General features: G+C 38.6%; 3 protein-coding genes across 3 annotated transcripts in view; 1 reads left to right on the forward strand and 2 right to left on the reverse strand.

The window, feature by feature from the left end:
* LOC131787721 (LIM domain and actin-binding protein 1) overlaps positions 1 to 8905 on the forward strand; it is a 9987-nt gene extending 1082 nt beyond the window's left edge. Inside the window, exons 3-7 of the mRNA XM_059104806.2 lie at positions 84 to 133; positions 2810 to 3396; positions 3954 to 4107; positions 5023 to 6248; positions 6812 to 8905. Of these exons, the coding sequence (XP_058960789.2) occupies positions 94 to 133; positions 2810 to 3396; positions 3954 to 4107; positions 5023 to 6248; positions 6812 to 7216 (2412 nt within the window). The 5' untranslated portion in view covers positions 84 to 93 and the 3' untranslated portion in view covers positions 7217 to 8905. The remainder of the gene's footprint in view (positions 1 to 83; positions 134 to 2809; positions 3397 to 3953; positions 4108 to 5022; positions 6249 to 6811) is intronic.
* A 303-nt stretch (positions 8906 to 9208) lies between these two features.
* On the reverse strand, positions 9209 to 12309 carry LOC131787691 (glutaredoxin domain-containing cysteine-rich protein 1-like). Its single transcript, XM_059104777.2, has 4 exons — positions 11571 to 12309; positions 11221 to 11445; positions 10687 to 10752; positions 9209 to 10097 (listed from the first exon to the last, which is right to left on the reverse strand). The coding sequence occupies exons 1-4, from the start codon at positions 11829 to 11831 to the stop codon at positions 9927 to 9929; spliced, it is 723 nt and encodes a 240-aa protein (XP_058960760.1). The 5' UTR covers positions 11832 to 12309; the 3' UTR covers positions 9209 to 9926.
* Positions 12310 to 17306: 4997 nt separating this feature from the next.
* Positions 17307 to 22847, reverse strand: LOC131787690 (tRNA (cytidine(32)/guanosine(34)-2'-O)-methyltransferase). The gene is made up of 3 exons (XM_059104776.2): positions 22533 to 22847; positions 18447 to 18829; positions 17307 to 17655 (listed from the first exon to the last, which is right to left on the reverse strand). Exons 1-3 carry the CDS (start codon positions 22827 to 22829, stop codon positions 17421 to 17423), a joined length of 915 nt encoding a protein of 304 aa, XP_058960759.1. The 5' UTR covers positions 22830 to 22847; the 3' UTR covers positions 17307 to 17420.
* Positions 22848 to 22898: the final 51 nt, after the last annotated feature.

Here is a 22898-nt window from a genome sequence, read left to right on the forward strand (position 1 = left end):
ACGATTATTTTGCGTGTAACTTCGAGGGCGATATCTTTTTGATAATGAGACTAACAGGAATTACTCTTCGTGGATGTGTGTAGGGTCTTAACCATGGCGGAGGGTGGTTTGAAAGGCTCTCGCTCAGCTGAAGGTAAGATCAACTGCATCATAACTTAAGTATTGATCTACTGTGGCTAATATTCACATCAACGTCCCCTACGTAGCTCACGAATGTCGATTGTAACTAAATCGTGGAAAAAATTGCTTTAACTCTTAATTTTAGGTGAACAGAATTGTGCGAAGAAGTTTGGGGTGTACATTTACTATTAATGTGAGACGTCCCGTCGTGTAAATGGATTTAATTCTTCATTGCTTTGGGGCCGTTACTCTCAGTCTACGGTTCCAAAATCTTGATGACGTGATACTAAAGAAGAGTGTTCTGTGGTTAAAAAAGCTAACCTGGTGGCAACTTAAATGTGAAGGGCATCTTTTATACCTGAGCTTGACCTGTGAGAAACTTCTGGGTCAGGTTTCATTGCTGGCTCAGGGGTTAATCATAGGCACCCTATGAGCAACATGTTTGATACAGCACCTGAGAGATTACATAGAACTGAAGACAGGAGGTTCAATTTCTTGTTAGTGGAAAAATTCAATTTTTCTGCAGTTCCAATTGGTCTGCATTGAACAAGAATGCCCAGTTGCTCCTTTTATCTTGAATACATTCTGATAGATTGACCCCCCTCCCCAGCCAAAAAAAGAGAAGAGAGGGAGAGTGCTAAAACCTGGAACAATGGAAAATGCTGGAGCAGAAAACAACAGAATTTCTAAAAATAAAATCAAATGTAAAATATGATAAAAAACAGTAAAAACTCAATTTAAGTGTAGCTCACACTCTTTGTGCATCAAGTCCATAGACTAGTAACCCTGTTGTTGGTGTGTTCAATTCCCAACATGGAGAGTGGTGGGTTAACATTCTTTTCACTTGCAATTGTAATCCACTGTAATCACCTCAGCTATGATGTTGTGCACAAGGTGGAAGAATTTGTTCACTAAAAAACCAAATTAATTTTTGGAATCACAAGAAATACATTGATACTTTTTAAAAATTTCAAGGAACCTTTCAAAGGCATTTTGGAGAAAATTTCTGACTGCCAACATGTTGGGAATTGAACACATACAAAGGAGTTATGGGTTGGTGGAAAAGCAAGATGGTGGACTTGACACTTGAAGAGAGTAAGCTACACTCAAATTGAGTAATTGAGTATTTCATATATATATATATATATATACATACAGTTCAAAATGACTAAAATGAAACACGCATGATTCCCTGTAACTCTGAGTTTGTGCTTACGCACTCGTCAGACAGATTTATCTTATTTATTTTAGATTATTTAATTTCACAAGGTTCTGGCATGTTCTGGAATGTTCTTGTGTTCCAGCTTGTACCTGTGTTTGGAGTTTTTAGCACATACCAAATTTTCTATGGCAGACTATTTTTAAAAAGTGACATTTTTGTGGGTAAATGACCTTGAAATGGGCTGAGATTCACAAAAGTTAAGTTAAGGTTCATGTTTCCCTAACAAGAATTTTTCAGTTGTGAGATGTCTTACTAATGCAATATGAGGTCAATAGTGTGAAACTGGGTCATTACTTTGTACAAGAAGGCTTATGCACTATCACACTTAGTTAAAAAAAAAAAAAACCCCAGGATAAAAAGAAAAGTTTCTAGGATAATAAATTTAGGTATGTTACCTTCAGGTATCAAACCAGGGACAATCTGCTATCAAACCACCTCTGATATCTAAACTCCAGGATAATGTCAATGTCTACACTAGAGTGGGTTGTGGACCTGCATATCAACTTGTGATAAAATTCCTTTCTATGCTAAGTGTATTACTTCATCCGCTGTATGGGTTGGAATCTGACATGAAGTTTCATTTAACTTTTAAACTTTGTGCATATTAGGATCATAGTTCAACCTTTTAACCCTTTAACTCTCAGAAGAGATGAACATGCAACTTCTTCCTTTTATATCAATACTCAAACTTACTTGGTAGAGGCTTTTATCTTGATCTATCACCAATTTGTCTTATTAATTCACAAGGAAAGGTGCACTGTAGCAGTGTGAAGGGAGAACAACACTCAGAACTTGGGAGTTAAAGGATTTAGAATGCTAAAAAGGAATTTTTGTATAATGTGGTTATTATTTTGAAGCCATTGACTGAAATTATCAGACCGTTAAGGACAAAGAAATTCAAGTCCTTTGAAAGGGTCTCTAAGATCAGCCATAATGCAATCATTCCACGCGAATTAAGCAAAATGCCCAGTTGCTGTGACTTTGTCATGGATTCGAAACTCGGACTGTCAGAAATTCAGATTGTGGATGGTTTCTTTTGGGATGTAGGCACAGACAGTTCTTTCAATGGGCAGTTATGTGAAGCCATATGGTTTTGGTATGGTTAGATCAAAGGGCAAGGATTAATTTCACATTTATGCCTATTTTCAAATTTTTTGTCAAAATTGCTTGAATAACAAGGGTGGTTTGGAAAACTTTGACGGCAGAGTTAAAGTGAATTCTTAATTGCTAAGGGTACATTGGAATTACTTGCTTATCATGGTGAGGGTAAAAATTTGGAAGTTACATTGAACTGACTGTGATTAAGAATAGTAGCCAGTAGGAAAATGACCTTTTAAAGTTGACTTAAACACTCACAGATCAACCAGTTTCTTTAAATTTGTATACTCAAGTGATTTGGTGTGGTCCTCTATCAAAGGAACAATTATTACTTTCAATTGACTCAGTTTTACTTGTATCTATCCAAAGGGTTACACGAAAAAGATAAACCTGGCAAACTATCATCTGACCTATTAAACAAGTTCAAATCAGATCCTGCATTGACTTGCCTACAGCCGTTACCTGTGGGACATGGCCTGCTTAGTGCACAATCTTTCACATCAAGTTCTGAGGAGATGTCAACCTCACAAGGAAACATTAAATTAGCTCAGACAAGTGCCGTAATCAAAGTCCCTGACAACAGCAGAGACCCTCTCTCACCCAGCAGTGGTGATGAGGATATACTTTCTGATGATGAAACAGGCACTACCAAAGATAAAAAGAAACGGAAATCCAGGTGGAAGTGGAGTCCTTTGAAAAGGATGAAAAAAATATTCAGAAGAAAGAAAAGCCCCACACGAGTTAAATCTTGTGAGGAAATTCCAGCAGAGCATTACAAACCAACTTTTGGGGTCTCATCACTGGAGGATGATGCCTCATTAAGGAATCGTACCAAGTCAGAACCTTCCTTAGCTGAGGCAAAAACTAAGAGTCCACAAGCTGTTGTTGAGTTGCATGAAAGAAGAAACACTTTTGACAATCCTGTCCAAACAGAGCAGAGTAAGCCTATGAATAGGGTAAGTAGTGCAGTAGGAGGTGGCTTTTTTCCATGGGTGAAAATTATTTCACCTATGGAAAGCAGAAACAGATTTGTAGGCAGTGGGGAAACAAGATTCCAAAATTTGCCAAAACACAATTAGGCTGGCAAAGGGTCTGACATAAACCTTCTTATTTTCTAACATGAAAAGGTATTACACAGGGCTCTAATGTAGTGTAAGGGTTTAAGCCCTTGATTACTCACTCCCTACCAATGCTGTTCTTTTCTCCCTTTCCCCCCTTTTAATGCTTTTAATTTACAATTTTGCATGCCTTAGAGGAACACCAAATATACCCAAAATTGTACCTGGTAGTGATGGTCTCCATTTTTTTTTCTTTTTTTTCTAAGCCATGACACTGTTTCAGAGATGAGGTTGATCTTGCCAAGGAAGTTTTGTCTGATATCATTAATTAACCAGAGATCATAATGAGGAAAAGGTGAATAATTCATCTCTGCTTCACCCTTCCTCTCATGTGGGGTTAGTGACTAAGTGCCTGTGTTGTAGGGAAGACTGCATGCTTTCTTTTCTTTTTTCAGCCTTCTGGCGAACTAATAAAAACCTTGGAAACAGAAGGTAAAAGCCAAGAAAGTATAAGCAAGGTACCTTTCATGTCTTCAGACAAAATAGCAAGCCAAGTAGACTCCACTGGTCTGGGTTGGAAGATAATAAGTTCTGACAGTGGTACTGAAGGTAAGTTTCTTGAATTCCTGAATTACATGCATACGTCACAAGCATTCTCCACATGCTGGATTAAAATTGGCTTAATTGAACAGATAAGGAAGTTTTGAAAGTGCTCTGTTCTTTTTTAGAGCATGCAAGAGCAGAAAGAGCATGAAAAAAGTGTAGAGGAAAACACCAGATTTGTTTGAGTGTTTGTCCCTACTTCTTGAGTGAATCCTATTTCTGTATGTTTTACAGTCAAAAAGAGCACATTCAAGGTTTCTTTGTTCATTCTATGACTAAGAATCCATCAATTTCCCCTCAGATTCTGATTATATTCTCCAAATGATATCTATTTTCTGAACTAGAAAACATGTCATCAGTGTCCCTCCCATGAAAAATACTAATGTGAAAACTGCTGTTAGTCACAATCTGTACAACAGTTAAACTTCTGTTTCAAATGGACTGGAGAGGCCTTTTGGGTGAAGAACCTTCACTTTTCAGTCACGATTTTACCTTGATTGAAATATAAGAAGAAAATATTTTGAAGTCTTTTGAAAAAGTGAGGCTGCTGAAAACATTCAAAATTTTAAGTTCAAGTCTGAGGGAACTTTTAATTTGGATAACAGTCATCAAAATCCCATGCTAAACTTACGAACTCAGTCTACCCTAAAGCAGTTTTAAATTATTTGTTTTGAATGCGCATATATATTGAACTATGAATTTTATTTACGAGCATGTTAGTTAAAAATGCTACGTGAAATGATTTATTTAGTGACATCTTACTCATACCTTAAAAAGCAAAGCCATTCCTTTGACAGATTGATCTCATTGTTTACAGTTTGTCCCTACCCTTTGTTTTTAACAAGGGTAATTCACAAAGGTAAAGCAGTAATTGTATTTTCTTATTGTGTTCTCCATGTGACTGTTTTTACTTTATTGCAGCTGCAGTCAGTTTTGAAAAGTTGCCGAGTGCTTCATCTTTAGAGGGACTTCAAGTTGCACGTGATAGAATAAAAGTTGCTCCAAAACACCGTAGACCACCCAGTAGAGCTCTCTCCAACAAGTCATCCAAGAACATGAAGGGGAATCCACTGAAACCACACAGGCAGTCCAAAACTGATCCACAAGAGTTTTCTTCCAAATCCAGTACAGTTACAGAGTCCATTGAAGGAAAGGGAAATAGTGAAAATTCTGATGTTATCAACGTTACAATATCTGAAGATACAGAAATAAAGAATGAGCCAGGGAGGGATGAAATTGTGGCTGAGTTAAAAGCAAATGGAACTGAAATTCTCAATAAGGCGTTGCGATCTTCAACAGTACTTGAAAAGAAGGAAGAGAATAATTTGATCTCCCCTGGTGACGTGTCCAAAGCCGAAGACATAATTGAAACGAAGGGTATACAGGAACAGGAGACCACTGTGGGAAGTATTGAAGCATCCATTAGAATTGGTGAAGACAATGAAGATAAAAGTTTTAATAGGAATGAGAAAGATACTACCATTCAGAGCAAAGAAAGTGTGAAGACTCAGAAGAAGGTGTCTGAACCAAGAGAAGAAGTTCCCCAAAAATATTTCACAAGCAAAGAAACTAGTAGACCTTTTCTAGACCTTAATAAGGGGTCTAAATCACTCTATAACTTTGAGAAAGACAGTGCCATTCAGAGCAAAGAAAACCAGAAAACTCAAAAAAAAGAATCAGATCTAAGAGAAGAAGTTCCCCAAAAAAATTTTGCTGGCAAAGAAATCAGTAGACCTTTTCTAGATCTTAACATGAGGTCTAAATCACTCAAGAACTTTAAGAAAACAGAGCAAACAGAGGAGTCACCTGTGAAGTCACCACTGCAAAGAGGATTCTCATTAAATAGCATTAAACAGAATGGTGAAAAATCTGATCTGAAACTTGAAAAACTAGAGAAAAATAGAAAACAAGGAAAAAACGTTATTGAACAAAGTAAAAGTCTTGTGGTTAAGAATTTATCACAAATAAGTCAGGCCTGCAAAGTGCAATCCTTGGCTTTTGTTCCTGCCTCACCATCAAAGGCTTTTGATGCAGACAAAGTACCCCAAGAAAAGGAAAAGGCTTCCAATCAACCAGCCTGGATAGCTTTAGCCAACAGAAGAAGTAAAAGATTGTCACAGTTACTTAATGACACTCGAGACAATCAGGTAAGTGATTATGTAAATATTGTCCCCAACGTCCGGTTTTGCCGGTTTTATTTTCTGTCCTAAACGCATCATAACTATTGATGGACCATTTTATATCTTCGGGCGATGAGGGTCATGCAATGGAGTCCTAAGATCGAGAGGTCTGGGTTCGAGACCTGGCCAGGTCAATTGTTCTTGGGCAAGGTACTTAGCTCTCACAGTGCCTCTTTCCACCCAGGAGTTTAAATGGGTACCAGCGAATTGTCAGGGAAGTCTGATGAAATACAGGGGTAATCTTGCAATGGACTAGCATCCCATCCAGGGGGGGGGGGGGAGTGGTAATACTCTTAGTCACTTCATGTTAGGGAAACCAATATAAGCTCCGGGTAGGAGGGCCAATAGGCTCGAGTACAAACTTTGGGGAATGAAGCACCAAATGAGCGTAGTAATGAATTATCATAGTTGTTCAATAAAATGTATTACATGTCTATTTGATGTCAGTAAGGTACCACCATTCATACTAAGGTATACCGGTGGAAGGACTCGCAAAGATTGTAATAAGTGAGTTTCTTCATTTGTTTCAGGTGTCACTGGAAATGAAAAAAGAGTCTGCCTCTGCTGTGATCTTACAGCCCAACAACCAAGGCGATACATCAGATCCATCTGACAAGAAGAAACCAAAATTACCAACTAAACCAGAGAGGCTAACTAAAAAGACCGCTAGTAACGATGTAACAAATGAGACAGAGAAGCGCAAAGCACTAAATCAATCACCTTCAGGTGGAAGAGATTTGCCTCGAGATAAGTGTGTGGTATGTGGGAGGACTGTTTTCCAAATGGAGAAATGTAACTTTGACAGCAGTGTGCTTCACCGTCAATGCATCAAGTGCTCTGTATGTAAGAGACTTCTAACAATTGGAAACTTCGTCATAGCTGAAAGCAAAGTTTACTGTAAACCACATGGACAAGTGGTGTCTGTCTCTTTGTAAATCAGAGAATTCCTTGGTGAGAGGGATACAGAGGCATGCATTATAATTACCTCTGACCTTGTACAGCACACTAGAAACTACTGGTAGCAAATTATTCCGTACACTCGCAAATGATATACGAGATGAATCATACTTTCCTTAACTACTATACACTGGATAACATACCACTGGTGCACCTCACTGTAGGGTTATCACCTTCACAAGTTTTCGTATGCACTGCACTGCACCAGAGGTAGAGAAGTTACTGCACAGTCAAAAATGCACCCATCACGGCACACCAAATCACTGCAGGTCGAAGCGATCCATCCCTCAATGTAATTTACAACTGCTAAGTCTATTTTATTTCTATGCTTCTTAACGACCAAACGTCCTGTTGCACTTTTTGAGGACGAGACGATTTTTCTGAGTCATCTCCTATATAATGGACAAAAGTTGTTTCTTTGAGTCCACCCGCAAAGTTATTGGTATCATCCTTACTCAAACTTCATACGACTAATGAAACATTGGTAGATATTGTAGTTTCTGCCAGTGGTATTTAATAAAACTTTAATATGCGGTAGTTCTAGCTAGTCTAATATATGGTGTTATGATGCCTTTTCTCTTTTTATCAGATAGATAATGGAGGTGTTTTCTTTATAATGAATCAACAATCATTCGGTGTTGATATCTGTTGACGGAATTTATTAAACGATTTTATCTTCCTCAGTGACTGGGAAAGGGTCCAGCTGATCATACTTGATTCAACTAGGTATCAGTGACATGGAATCGCGGTGGCCATAATATCATGTAAAATTGTTACCATAACGATTTTGACGTAAGGTAAAGAGAAACTGCGGTTGTTGTATAGACCAGCGCTGGCTTTCACTAAAAACGTACAGTCCCGCTCTTGAACTGCTACAAAAAACGGCAACATTTGAGTTAGAGACAAATCTTTTCTCAGTATTAGCAAAGAGGAAAAGTATGTGTGGATGCTCAATTGAAATGGCTACTCCTGGGACTTACTTTATCTCTTGTAGTGAACAGGTAGCTTGTTCCAGTCAAGGGATCGTTATATGAAGTATTTATTTTTATAATGTTATATACCGCCGTAATTGATATGTAACTACTAGTAATCAAAGACCGTGAGAAAAGTTCGATTCTTGTTTCCCCATCTGTTATAGACCTCAACATAGCTGAGCACTAAGAGGCCAGAAGCTTCATGTATCGTTTTGTATCCAGATTGATTTGACACTCTGACATCAGCATCCATATTTTCTATACTATTCTCGACACATTTCCTCTGTTACTGACAAAGAGAATCTGTTCAACAATCACAGCTTCTCGGGTTGGCTATCATTTCCTTTAGTCTCGTGATCTTAGTAAATTACCTAGCAGTATCACTGTGAGGAGAAATTAGATACTTGTCTCTCTTATGGGTAAAGGGGTTAAAAGATTCTTTAAAACCTTTATCGTAACTTCTTTGTTGATAGCCACTTAATAAACTTGAACTGTTACTGTATAGCTAGTCGTTTTAATCCAGTTACTCTCAGTCGACCAGCCAACGCGACGATTGCCGTGCTTTCAACAACCAACGTATGGTTGTCCCTATCCCTGTTCCTATTACTACTGTCATACTACGGGGTGGCTAGATTGGTGTCTCAAGAAGACCAACATCGATTGGCCGATCGTCCGTCCACGTTCACATGAAATCTTGCTGAAGTCCGCATTACTACTGCGTTCCACGAAAAGAGAATGTAAATATTTTAAGCGTTTGAATTGTAGATTGGATCGTGAGATTTCTGGTATAAAAGGTTTAAATCTCATGTCCATACAAAGCAAACGACGTTGGATTATTGCAATCAGACGTTTCGTTTCATTTATAACTTTTAAATGCATATCCCGGCAGTTAACATTTTTACAGGGGACATTCCCCTGCACTCGCCTGAATGCCCTCTTGCTTACATGAACCTCTTTAAGCACCCCATTCCCCCCCCCCACCACCCCAAAAAAAAAAGTGAAAAAAAAGGAAAAAACATACATGGACTCGAAAAGTTTCCCGCTTGGGCCATGTTTCCAGGCCATAGTATCCTTAAAATTTCATTAAATTTTGAGATACTTAGAAGTAATTATTCCTCTCTGGCGCGCCTTCAAGTTTTTAATTACATGCACATCAGTCACATTTCGTCAAATAATAATTGTGATCAATTATTCCCTATTTAGCTGATCCACTTAAATTACTAAGAGCTTGGTAAAAAACTGCCGCGCGACAAATGTCGTGCCACTCTCGCTTTAGGATTTGGAATAAACCCAAGTAAGCAGTGTAGATCCATTTGTTGGGAAACAAAAGTTTTGTTTCGTTCAATTCGATGAAAATTTCCTCTTATGTTCTTTACATGTATTAGCGCTGCAGACACCTGCAGACACCTGATTTCCTGGTGCTTGGGATGTTCGTCAAGGTGTTAGCACCCAGAACCCCGTAAAATATGAATTTAGGAACCACATAAAGTTCCACAACTGTTCATCATTACCTTACTTTTTTAAATAAATTAAGGAGAAGTATTTCTCATCCAAAGCAGAACCTAGGTTCCATTTGTATATAACGTAGAAAGTTATCTCGCCACTTCAATAACAGGCTCTTCTTAGCTCCCGCCTAGTACTCGACAACACACCAGAGGGTACCCAATTTTACCAAAAGAAGTTCTTTCACTTGTCCCTGGAACGTTCGTGGTTATTATGTACACTCTGAGCAGGGTTGAAGACCATTTTCATTGCAAGAAGTACACCGTAAGACATTGATCTCTCTTGAAATCCTTGTTTTTCTTGATCTTTTACTTCCGTGACACTGAGTGCAGTTGATATATCGAAACCCGCCGCAAATGGGGCATACACCGCTATTCCTCCTCTGGGGAAAAATTAAAAGAGAATATTACAAAAATCTTTCTCTGTCCCAACTATTGTGAAATCGCTTAGTTATCCTATGTTTAGTTATCAGGAATTCTATCAAAAAGTAAATACGCTTTTATAAATTACAAGGGAATATAACCTGTTTATAATCTCTGACTCCTTACAAAGGCCAATAAATTTTGGCTTTTGGTCAAGTCATGGTTGCGATAATTCTGCTTTGACACCAACCTAGCCGAATTCATTTGTGACACAGTCCGCTCGATAGCATACCACTCTTTTGGGAAAGGAAATCACCAGCTCTTTCTCTTATCGCCCAGACTAGAGATGGCGGCAAAAACTGACCCAACCCTTGTCTGTCAGTGACTCAAGTTTCACCCGCTTGCAACAAGTAACGTTTCATTAAATCGTCTTAGCCCGACTGAGTTGAGTTGGATTAGTGAGAATTATATTTCTTAGAGGCTTTCTGTGCTCGGTTAATGGAGGAAGTTTTTGGCCACATACGGCTTACAACACATGGTTGAGACGCTCTCGAAAAAACATCCAGTCCGTTCAGACTGTAATCCGTCCCATGAAATCAAATGACTTACCTCAAAGTTTTCAAGTAAATTCTTAAGTTTCCCAGTTTCGTTTAGATGTTCAAGTTCTCCAACACCCTTTGAAAAAAAGACACGAAAGAAAGGTCACCTTGACAGAGTATCCTGGTCACTATGAGAAGCGCTTTTTCGACGGTAGTAAAAAGGTCCGGTTTCCGCATTACTTTGGTTGGGCTCTTTAAACGCGAACTTGTCAATTTGAATTTTAAGTTCAAATTATTAGAGAGTGCATTTATTTTATGGCGAGCATAGCATTTGCAAGATCCATTTTTCGACAAGAACGACGGTATATAAGTGAGAGACTTCAAAGAGGACATTCAAACACTTTGTCCTTGACATTTAGAGCACAAAGAGTCAAGGCCTCAAGTGATAGCATAAAACTAACCTCAGCATTCAGATATTTGTGATGAACTGAACAATGACTGAATGGAGCAGAACGTTCCCGCGATATTTAAAAAAAAGAATTCATAAAGTCGAGTGAACAACAATTTACATAACCTCGTGAAAGATAGGGAAGCTGTTGCTTACCCCCAAAGAAACTCCGTTCACAAACACATGAGGAACGGTGGCATTTTGAATCGCTAACCGCGTGTCTAGCTGACACTGATAGTCTTTGTGCATAAATATGTCGCGCTCATCCACTTTTAATCCTAGATTGTCAAATAATTTCCTGATGTACGCACACTCTTTCACCGTTGATCGAATTCCTCCCATCGAGGTCGTATACACGACTATCTTTCCTTCCTCGCTTTCCTGAAAATATTAAAAAGAAATGTCAAAATGTAAATACGCAACGTTAAGCATTTCTTGTGTACACGGATATAACTGTTCGCATGAATAATAAATTACACGCAAATTGCTTTGAGTTGACTTCGTACCTCAAAACTCTCTCCAACAAAACAAAGTCCTAAAATCTCTCTCCGTTCTTTGATCATATTCTTGTATCCACGAACAGTACCAGTGGGCCCAATAATTTCCTTTTTAGGAGAACTCTGAGCCGAGTGATTGCCTTGAAAGCGGCCATTACACGGGTTGTTTAGTGATGACGCTGAAGAATCTCCATTTAAGTGATTGAAAGAAACGAGCCGGACATTATTTACTGCGCCATGTTTAACTGACTTCTTATCTGAACGTAACATTATTAGAAACTTTTAACATTCGAAGAAGACTTCTAGATCGGAAGTTTCCGTTCCATTGTTACTCTTAGAAAGAGTTTGAAGGAAGACGACAATGTGACAGGAATAACCGTTCCTCAAATTGAACTTTGTTCGTTGCTTTGTATTGGGTCATTGGAGCGTGTCCCACTAGCCGTGCAGGCTGAGAATGCCACATTGATTGGTGAGAGCTCTCCAATTGGTCAAATCCATCGTTTTACATTTGCATTAATATATGTCTCTTTGCAAGGTATGTCAGTAGCGAAGTCAGAAGCTTACCAAGGGAACTTCAGCTGACGCAATAAAAACAAGAGTTTTAGATTAATTTTCCTCCGAAATAATAAGAATCGTTCTAAAATGTTGCAGAGGTTCCGTAAGCGGCTTATTTTTCCAAAAAATTTACTGTTCATCAGGACAAATAATTCTGAGTAGAGAAAGGTAATGAATTATAGCGCAAGACTAAGGGCTTTAACACCGTGCGCTATTGTCTACCACCCGGCAAATTTACTATAATCTTACCACAAACCACATTTCTGACAATGGTCAACCGCAGATTCTGGGGGAAAAATGACTATAACATTTTCAACATGGTATTCTAGTAACTGTCTTAGGAATATTAGCTGTGGTCTCAATACAGTATTAACTTTGGTCTCAAGTAGAAGTTTATCGTGCTTGATAAGAACACAGTTGTTTTAAAAATCCTGATACAAAAATGGGGTCACTGAGCTTGTTTTTGAAGCAAATTAGCTCTCTTAGCGAGCTTCAGCCATTATAAAACCACCATTCTGATGACGTGCGCGCTACCCACGCCTGGAAAATATACGCAAATAGGATGCGCAATGTATACAAGGGAATTCTCTGAATTGTCTATCAAGATAGCGAGAGCGATGGCATTTCTTTACCACTTCATATTTGGTGTACATTATGGAGGTAATATGGAAGCCATAGTTTATAATTATAATCCAGTCTAGGAGTGATTGTTTGCGCAATTGAACTTACTGAAACTTGGAAAGTCGGCTGATCATCAGCCGTGTTTCAATTTAATGGAGATAAATAGGAATCAAGGGAAGATAATGGGACCACTTTTTCCTCTTGACGGGGATGAAGTGGGAAAGTCGTAAGGGAAAGAAGAGGAGGGACCTTGTCCACCACTTTTTCTCGCTGCCACTGCCTTAATGCTGCTACGCTGAGTTAAGGTTCAGGACTCTTATCATGGACTCCCATCAATCAGAATAAGGGTGTGTTTTGAATTCCTTTCTAGATACCTTGATACCCTGAGATCCTTACGATGTGATCACTTTGGATTGGATTATCCCCTAGTGCGTTGATCAGAGTGATTTTCCAAGAATATTAAATTGATCCAGACCAACCGCTATTCGCATATGTAGTGTAGAGGAAGTGTAGTAATCAAACTTGTGTTGTTGCGTTTGAGATCGGAGAGCACTAGAGGAAATACAACTCCGAGCAAAAATCAGTTTCGAAAACTGGGCGATTATAATAATAGCTCGGTCTAGCATTTCAGTCCACGAGAAGACGCAAATATTTCTTGCGGTAAAAATCACAAGGCATAAGTTGCCAAATTTCGTACCATTCGATGTAACTGAGAATACGAAAAAAAGGAAAATGTTACCATCTTCATTTACATCATACTTGCGCGAAAGCAAACGTATTTTTGAGAAGCTAAGTGTCTCAAGTCGTAGGCAAGTGACTCTGATGATTACTTTCACTCTGGTTGTCGAAACTTCAGTCACTAATACCAAGAACGGTCCTTCTCAGGACTACACTCACCTGGACGATCATACTACCAAATCATTCCTATTAATGTGTGTTCCTTTACAGTAACGCACCAACTTTCATAACACCATGGCTTCTATTCTTTCTTGTCATTGTAGCCCCTAATTTTAGGCTTTTGTCGGAAGCACTTAATGATTGGGTCCTTAATGAGGGGAATGTAATTCGCTACTTTTGTTATTGCTTCGATCGCATGAAAAGCGCTCGTTGAGTCCGTGGGGATTAAGGGTGCCGATTTGGAAGATAAATTTTTGTTTTATTGTTTTACGGCTTCCGAACCGCCTACTTAAAGTGTCTAGCGACTGGTTTGGATGCGTCCTTGTCATTTCTTTCCACGTCGCGAAGGTGTTCTCGGAATCGGTCACCTAGTCGTCTTCCTGTTTCGCCAATGCATCACTTATTGCAATAATTACAAGCTATGCAGTAAATAACTTTGGCGGAGGTACACGTGAAGTGATCAGTGATCTTAATGGATCTCTTGGGTCCCGATGTTTTTGTACGTTATGAATGAAAGAACAAGTTTTGCATCGTGAGCGAGCGCATTTTAAAGTTTTAGATTGGTCATTGGTTTGAAATGAACTTCTGACCAAAAAGTTGCCTATTTTTTTTGCCACGTTTGAATGAAATAAGTGGAGGTTGCGAAAAGATAATGCCAGTCATTACCGGCACTAGAAAGTCTGAAAAAACGCAAAGACATAATCATTAAAGCGGCTGACAAAGGCGCAGTTGTTGTTGGCGGGCCGACCTCTACCAAAAAGAAGCTTTGCGGCAACTTTCTGACACCTCCTTTTATGCTAAAGTCGACAAAGATCTCACTTTAATTGACCAAAACATTGTCAAAAATACGAGTAACGATCTTAAGCTAAACAAGAATTGCCGACCTCTACTAAAAATCTCACCATCACCACCCCTAGAACTTCGTGTATTTACTTTTTACCTAAAATCCACAAACCTAACAACCCAGGTCGACCCATTGTTTCTGCCTGTAGTTGTCCTGCCGAACTTATTTCCAGACAAAATTATGGCACCTATCGTCAAAACTTAGCCATCTTACATGAAGAACAGCCCACACACACTTGAAATTTTTTAGTGACTTTTGTTTCCTTGGCCAAAACAAACTTAAATTCTCTATGGATATTACATCTCTGTATACTGCCATTCCCAATGACGAAGGTCTCCGGGCCCTCAAACATTTTTGCGATCATCGCACTGTTAAGGAACCTATCTCCGAAACACTACTTCGTTTGGCCGAACTAGTACTCACACTCAATTGCTTTTCATTCGGTGGTAACTACTACAAACAAACAAATAGCGTCGCCATGGATACTCAAATGGGACCCAGCTACGTCAATCTTTTCGGAGGTTATATCGAACATCAACTTTTTAGTCAATACCACGGCCCAAAACCTTAACTCTACGGCCGTTACATTGACGATTGCATCGGCGCTATCTCCTCTACCAGAGAGATCACTCAATTTATAACCGCCGTCAATTCTTTTCAACCGGCTCTTAAATTTACCTTAAATTTCCGACACTTCTTTGGCTTTTCTAGACATCAAAATTCCAATTGAAGGCCACGGTTTAGGTACTAGTGTTTACTACAAACCTACAGACTCACATAGTTACCTGTTGTACTCATCTTCACATCCATCACACGTCAAGAACTCCAGACCTTTTTCACAGTTTCTGAGACTTCGTCGTTTTTGTAGTGACGACTCTGATTTTTCCGAAAAATCTGAGGCAATGTGCCAGTTGTTTGATAGACGTGGCTATCCTGTTTCTGTCGTTCAAGCGGGCCACCACCGTGCCCAACAAAATTGATCGACAATCAGCACTACAAACGGCTGAGAAGGAAAACACTGACCGCATTCCATTTACTCTTACATTTCACCTTCACAACCACGCAGTTAAGTCTACCATTCTTAAAAAAATTAAATTACTCCAAAACGATTCTGAGACTAGCACTATCTTTTCGTAACCCCCACTTATTTCATTCAAACGTGACAAAAACATAGGCAACCTTTTGGTCAAAAGTACACTTCAAACTAATGACCAATCTGGAACTTTCAAATGCGCTCGCTCACGATGCAAAACTTGTTCTTTCATTCATAACGTACAGAAAATATCGGGACCCAAGAGATCCATTATAAGATCACTGATCACTTCACGTGTACCTCCGCCAATGTTATTTACTGCATAATTTGCAATTATTGCAATAAGTTATACATTGGCGAAACAGGAAGACGACTAGGTGACCGATTCCGAGAACACCTTCGCGACGTGGAAAGAAATGACAAGGACGCATCTAAACCAGTCGCTAGACACTTTAATCTCCGTAATCATTCTAAAACAGCATATGGCAGTTTGCGGCCTTTCCTTACATCTAGGCGGTTCGAAAAGCTGTAAAACACTAAAACAAAAATTATCTTCCAAATCGGCACCGTTAATCCCGACGGACTCAACGAGCGCTTTTCATTCAACTAATTATTTCTGTTTTCTCGTCACCCTATTCCCACCAATAGCGTAGCTCCACTTTCTGCATATAAACCCAAACATAACCCACAATTCCTCCAATCGCTCTGACGAAGGGCTAACACTCGAAACGTCAGCTTTTTTACCCTTTACGGTGGCCAATTTGCGTTTTCAACTCAGTTGTTAACACTAAATTACCTGCTATACTCTCCCACCGACGCAGCACCACAGTTTCTTTAGAAACTTACCTCCTTTATTCTATTATCTTGTATTATAACCCACCTATTAATTTTAGCGCGTTTTTATTGGCTTCTTCACGTCATGTGACGCAAAATCACTGGGCAGTTATCACGCCGTAACCCTCGTCTGGGTCGATCTTTGCCCTCCGAATATTTCCCTCGAAATGAAATCAGCGGAACAAAACCAGCTTGAAGCTTTCGTCTCTATTATTATTTTACACGGAAGAAAATCAAACTCATTTTGTAAAATCCAGTGATGGTGATATTAAAAACTTGGTCGCAAATACTGATCCACCGTCAGATTAACACTTGCATTTTCACGAGCGATTTCGGGTGCTAAAAAAAGTTTATGAGAGGGTTTTAAAATATACACACCCCTTTCCTGCCTTCCTGGTATGTCGGGTGATAATGTCCTTGGTTGAGTGATTGTCCTCAACATTACTCAAGGGAGTGCATGTGGGCTTTAGTGAATGGGTGATCCTTTAGGCGGGCTTTTGCAGGTTTCATCGGTAAGTAGTTTCCTTCGTAAATGAATAGGCTGGTTAAATCAACAAATAAATACACTTCCACATTATTTTAAATAAGTAAATCTGAACAAATATTGTTATTGAATCACAATAATGTAATTTCAAAAGAGCATTAACTTTCAAAAGATTCTAAGGAAACTATAGTTGAATAGAGCCATAAAAGACCTTCCAATTTATCTAAAAAGATAAATCCAACAGAAGGTAAAGAAGATGAACTAATACTGAGCAGAAAAGATGCATAGAAAGAGCCACTTTGGCGAGGTAAAAAACCGCGTTGTAGTTTGGATTTTTAAGTTAAGAGTGCAACCATTTATTTCCACACAAATCCTTATATTTTGTCCCTTGTGCAATGATAACATATTTGCATGTTTACAAAGGCTTAATGTGCAATCTTGGGCAACCTCTGGCTTAAGCAACAAATTTTCCTGGAATTCTACAAACTCTGTTTTTATTTTTTATACTTTCTTTTAAAGTTAAGAGTAAGTGATAATGTACACACTGTAATTATAAAAGAGCATCAAATACTGTAGACTGAATTAAAAATCTTACACATCTTTGTTCTGTACTTGTTCAGTGCTGTCAGAAGAAGTTAGACTGTTGGTTTTTCTCAGGAGACATGCAGTTTGGTAAGGAGGATTTATTGGTTCCTGGATGGGTGACAGTGTTTGATATTCTTTCCCTCCAGTAGAAGTTGTGAGTGGATATGTTTGGTCTGAATCATAACCACTAAGGTCACCACAGGCCATGAAAGGAACAACAATCCTGTTTACTCCTTCAAGACTGTAAATTCAAAACAGTTGCACTTGAATGAGTCAAGGATGCTCAGTAGCATTTTGTATAGTTATTTAAAAATTTAAAAAATCTTTCCAGACAGCAGATGTAAAATTTTTGATGTCCAGAATGTTAGATTTCCGCTTTTTTCTGTTGTAGGTAGCTACTGAAATATTAAAATGAGAAGTTCTAAAGAAGTTTCTTTGCACTGGAAAAATCATGGTCATAAATTTGCTTTAAGATGAAACTACCATAAATATGGTGGCTCCTAAATGACAAAGACAGTGCCTGCCAGCAGGTTAATATGAATCACACCTTTGTTCTCCAACCTGATTATTTTCCCTGGAGGTTAAAAACTTTCATTATAAATAAATAACTTCTTGGAAATCACACTTGACTATTTTTATAATATGAACTAAAATTTATTAATATCTCAAGCACTGGTTTTGATAATTGACAATACATCAAGTTGGTTGCCCACTGGTGACTAGCCTTTTAAGCACAGTTTCCAACAATCAATTTTCAGCAACATTCATGGCCACCCAGTCACAGTTTTGTAGGCTATAAAGGGGTTTGAAGGAGAGGTCTGGTTTAAAAGCACCAACTCGTTTTCATCACTTACATGTAATAAAATCACCTTACTCCATTAAAACTGTGTTTCAGTTTTAATAATTTCACCACAAGAATTTGGGTTTGATTGTCCAGAAAACTTGTTTGTCAAAGACCATTTTAAAGTAGACATGTGATTGGGACTTTTGGAAAGGTAGCTAAGATATACAAAAAAACTGACAAGCACCAACCTTTTGAACTGGTTTGGGTCAACAAGGAGAGGATTGCACATTATTGGCACATAACCAATGGGAGGAGAATAATTCTGACACACAACAAAAGATTCAATGCTTGAATTTCGACTGCTCCGTGGCTTACATATAGTCACAGTAGAGAAGAACACCTTCAATTGACTGTACAGAATGTCAACATCTTTTCCTCTGAAAATTTTGGCCACAAAAACTCCCCCATGCTTTAGGAGATGACTGGTAATATTGAGTGCAGCAAGTAAGAGCTGTCCTTGGATGTATTCATCAATGTCATGGAGACCAGTAACATCTGGAGCCCCATCACATATCACCAAATCAGCTTCCTCTCCCTCAAAGTAGCTAATTATCTCATGGGCAGTTGATATCTAGATCAATAAAAAGATGCAAAGAATATTGCATGTAAGTTCATAGAGAAATTTCCATATTTCACTGAAAAAATGAACACACATTTGTGGTGCATTACCACAATAATATCATCCACTATTTATAACACTAGAGTGAGCAGGCTGAATGAGTTAGATACAGTCAACTCTTTCCTTTCAGTTTAGACCGGTATTACATAGAGTATTTAAAACCCTTACCTAACCTACAAATAAGAAAAAAAATCTAAAAAGTTATCCCAACACAAAATTTTCCTCTATCACTGGTATTTGTGGATCATATTTAGTGTAGGTACTCTCGACTGATACATCGACTGAAATATCGATATATTTCCAATTAAGACAGTTGGTTGACAGTTGGTCAATATATTGGTCAATATGTATGCCGGCTGATATGGCTTTTAGGTCACCGATACTTTGCCAATATTTCACCAATACCTCGCTGACAATTCACTGAGTATTGGTCACTAATTGATTGGCCCTGGTCAATAGTCGACACTCCGTTCACAGTCAGATACTAGAGTAACACTCGCTCACTAACTTGTTTTGCATTCTTCCCCACAGATTCTCCAGCAAAAGACTCACAGTCTAGACTCACACTGAAACATTTTCCCTCATCGCATGAAAGCATTAAATGATGATGTCATCACTTAAAAAGAAAGCCATTGGACTGCTAAATTAACACACCTGATCAATACTCAACACTGATATTCAACCAACAGCTGACCGATATACCACTGACAGCAGACCGATATACCACTGACAGCAGACCGATATACCGCCAACTGCTGACTGATATATCACCGAAAGTTGACCGATGCACCACAGAGATATGACCGACTCTCAACCTGTAGTTGGTCACTATATTGATCGACTATTGACTTAATTATTGACGGACTAGCAACTGACTATCGGCCAACTGTCAACCGACTGTTGACTGACTGTCGACAGACTGTAGAACAACAGTTGATTGACTGTTAACCAAGATATCAGTCAAGTATCAACTGACTCTAGACCGATATATCAACCACTAGATTAGTCACAAGTACCTACAGTAAACATGTTCCATATTTTCTGTGGTACCCAGAGAAAAAAAATTGGTTGTAGGCCCTTAAGAAATCATTTAATTTCAGTGATGCAAAATCTTAAAGTGGGTTCACATGTATTTCTAGCAGGCTATGTCACAAAAGGCTCAAAGTTTTGTGAAAACCAAATGATGGTCTCAAAGGTGTCTGCTATAAACTAAGAAAGTCTATTGAACACAGAGGTAGACTTCATTAGTCTTATTTTGTGGTGTTTAGCAGCTCCTAAAGGAGCTATTTCTTTGTAATAAGTGATTCATTATTGTAGAGGAAACTGCTCCGTGATCTCCCCCTGCAGCTAAAAGACCACTTCTAGCCTGAAAAGTTCTTGAACCACACAAACTTGTCCAACTCAACCCCAGTGTCTGAGTACAAGACACTTATAATGAGCAATTACAGCAGAACCAACAACTTAACAAGGCCTACCAGGATCTGAGGGGTATATTTGAAGCCCTCAAACAAAGAAGCCAGCTCTTAGAGCAAGCTCAAAAAGTGCAGAAGAAATAACTGAGTTTGTAAGAGAGAGAGAAATGTGCATCGTCAACTACAGGCAAGACATCAGAGAGAGAGAAGAATGGAACCAAGCCTTAGAGGGACAACTGGGAGAGCTGCAAAACCAGCCAAAACCACAGGCAAACAAATTTGAGAGAGCCAGTGGTCAGCTGTTAAAGAACATATACAATATATATACACCTTAATCACCTGTGTATAAGCCACACTTTTTTCCTGTGAGATCATTAGGCAATCCTTGTGTCGACTTAACTTCCTCTATTGCCTAGTTACTAAGCTTCGTGATTGTTGATTGCTTGTTTGCAGTCAAAAGAACACCTTGAATGAAAATGTACTTCCCAAAAGTATTGAGGAAAACATATATCATAATTTCAAGTTCTGTTTTGTTGAATATAAAGAGTCAAATGATCATTCGCTGGCTTTACTGAATGTTACATCAAAACTTTGAATCAGTCTTTCTCATGAGTTCACTTCAATTTCTCTGAGAAACTTTTTTTCCCAAAATTTGAGCTTCGATACCAGGTGATACCTCAGTGTTTCCTGCGTTTTATTCCTTCCCACTCAGCATCAATAGTATGTTGGTCAACACCTTGGCTGACACATCAGTAGTGTGTCGGTAGAGTGTCCACCAATGTATTGGTCAACACATTAGAAGGGTTACTACATCATGGGCATTGAGCCAGGAAAGGAAAATAGGCTTAACTGTGAGTGGTCAGTGGTGAAACAACTTTAATAACTCATATAGAGACAGATCATTTGTAGTTGCAGAAAACAATCATGTTGTAAAGCCAAAATAATACCAAGTTATACTCTGCCAGTTAAAAAGTTAAGAAATTTTCCTAAAGCCTTGACTGTAACAATACTTTTTCCCCTATATTAACCAAAAGAGGCAGCAGAAAATTGGTCACACTGTAGGGAGAGTCATCAGGAAGAATGGTATTTATGTTTTGTACCCTGTTCTGTGACAAAAAAAAATTATATTGACTTATATCTGTCAACACATTGGTCAATGCATGGGTAGTGTGTCAGTAGGGTGTTAGCTGATATGATGGTCAACAGATTGGTCAACACATGGGTAGTGTGTCAGCTGAGGTGTTGGTCAACACTTTGGTTGCCACATTGGTAAGATTGGATTTGTTACCTCACCCATGGACTTTTTGTCTCATTCAACAAGAACTTTTCATTTGTGTTCTGATAAAAACACACAATCCACACTTGAGGTGACCACATTGTAAGAAAAACCACACTTGATTTCAAGCTTATGTTGTTAACATGATGTTATAAACATAGTTCAATCTTTCAGATTATTTGACTTGCTTTGAAGTGTGCTTGAGGTGAGGTAAATTTGGATATACAAATGCAGAAATCCATGTTATTTCTTCTTGCTATTTGCTGATCTTATGTTAGTTTATTGAACTGCAAATTCCAGTTACTTAAAGGGTGCCCCAATAAAACTCACTGCATGTGACCAGCAATCACCTGAACTGTATGTAAATAGGATCTAAATTTTTGCTATCTTTGGTTGTGTTTGAGAAAGTTATCTTCAAGCAGAACTTTACCATGCCAGTATAATCTACAGGCTAGAAAAGCCTTGCATCCTTTCTATATATCTAAAAAGCTAAGAACAAGGTCAAATACACAAAAACCAAGGGTAACCAAAAAACAATACAATCCACAGAACAAATTCTGATTCCAAATTCAACTGTTTGTGAGAATTTTCACTCTATAGGATTTTTTTCTGAGGGCAAATCTCCTGATTCTCAATCTTTTTGCTTTCTTCCTCAATCAAGACATTCATTTTCCTCTAGACCTGAGCTGAATGCCAAACATTATTGTTAATGGAACTTAATCTTGCTATGGTTGTCTCCTTTGTTTTAAACGATCTATGGTAGCGCTGCTTGGCAGCCATATTACTGAGAAACAATGCTACAAGCACATTAGAAAATTCAAACCTTGTTTGCACTTTAAATTGCATAGTGTATAGACTGGACATGAAGTGGATATTTGGGAAAAAAATTCTGATGACGTCATTTTGCGTAATTGTTTCAGATATTGAATGTGAAAGTAACAACGACAAAAACTTAGACATGTCTTACTTTAGTGATATCACCCTGTATCTGAATAACTCCGGGAAGAGGAGCCATGGCTTGTAGATCAACGGCCACAATTTTTACTTTGCCTTTGTTTTCTGAACGTTCGTCGATCAACTTTCTGCTTAGTACTTGACTCCAGCTCCCCGGGGCCGCACACAAATCCACGACACGACTAACACCATTAAACAGATCAAAATCATCGTTGAGTTGTAACAATTTAAACGCACTTCTAGCCCTCCAGCCATCTTCCTTTGCTAGTCTATAGTAAATATCTCGTTTATCTTTAGAGGAGCGTCCCATCGTGTCAAACTTCTCTGTTCGCTATTCCCAACCCCCTCCCCCGCTACTCATTCAAATACTGAGGAATTT

Source organism: Pocillopora verrucosa, chromosome 14 (genome assembly GCF_036669915.1).
Source record: "Pocillopora verrucosa isolate sample1 chromosome 14, ASM3666991v2, whole genome shotgun sequence".
Lineage (NCBI taxonomy): Eukaryota > Metazoa > Cnidaria > Anthozoa > Scleractinia > Pocilloporidae > Pocillopora > Pocillopora verrucosa.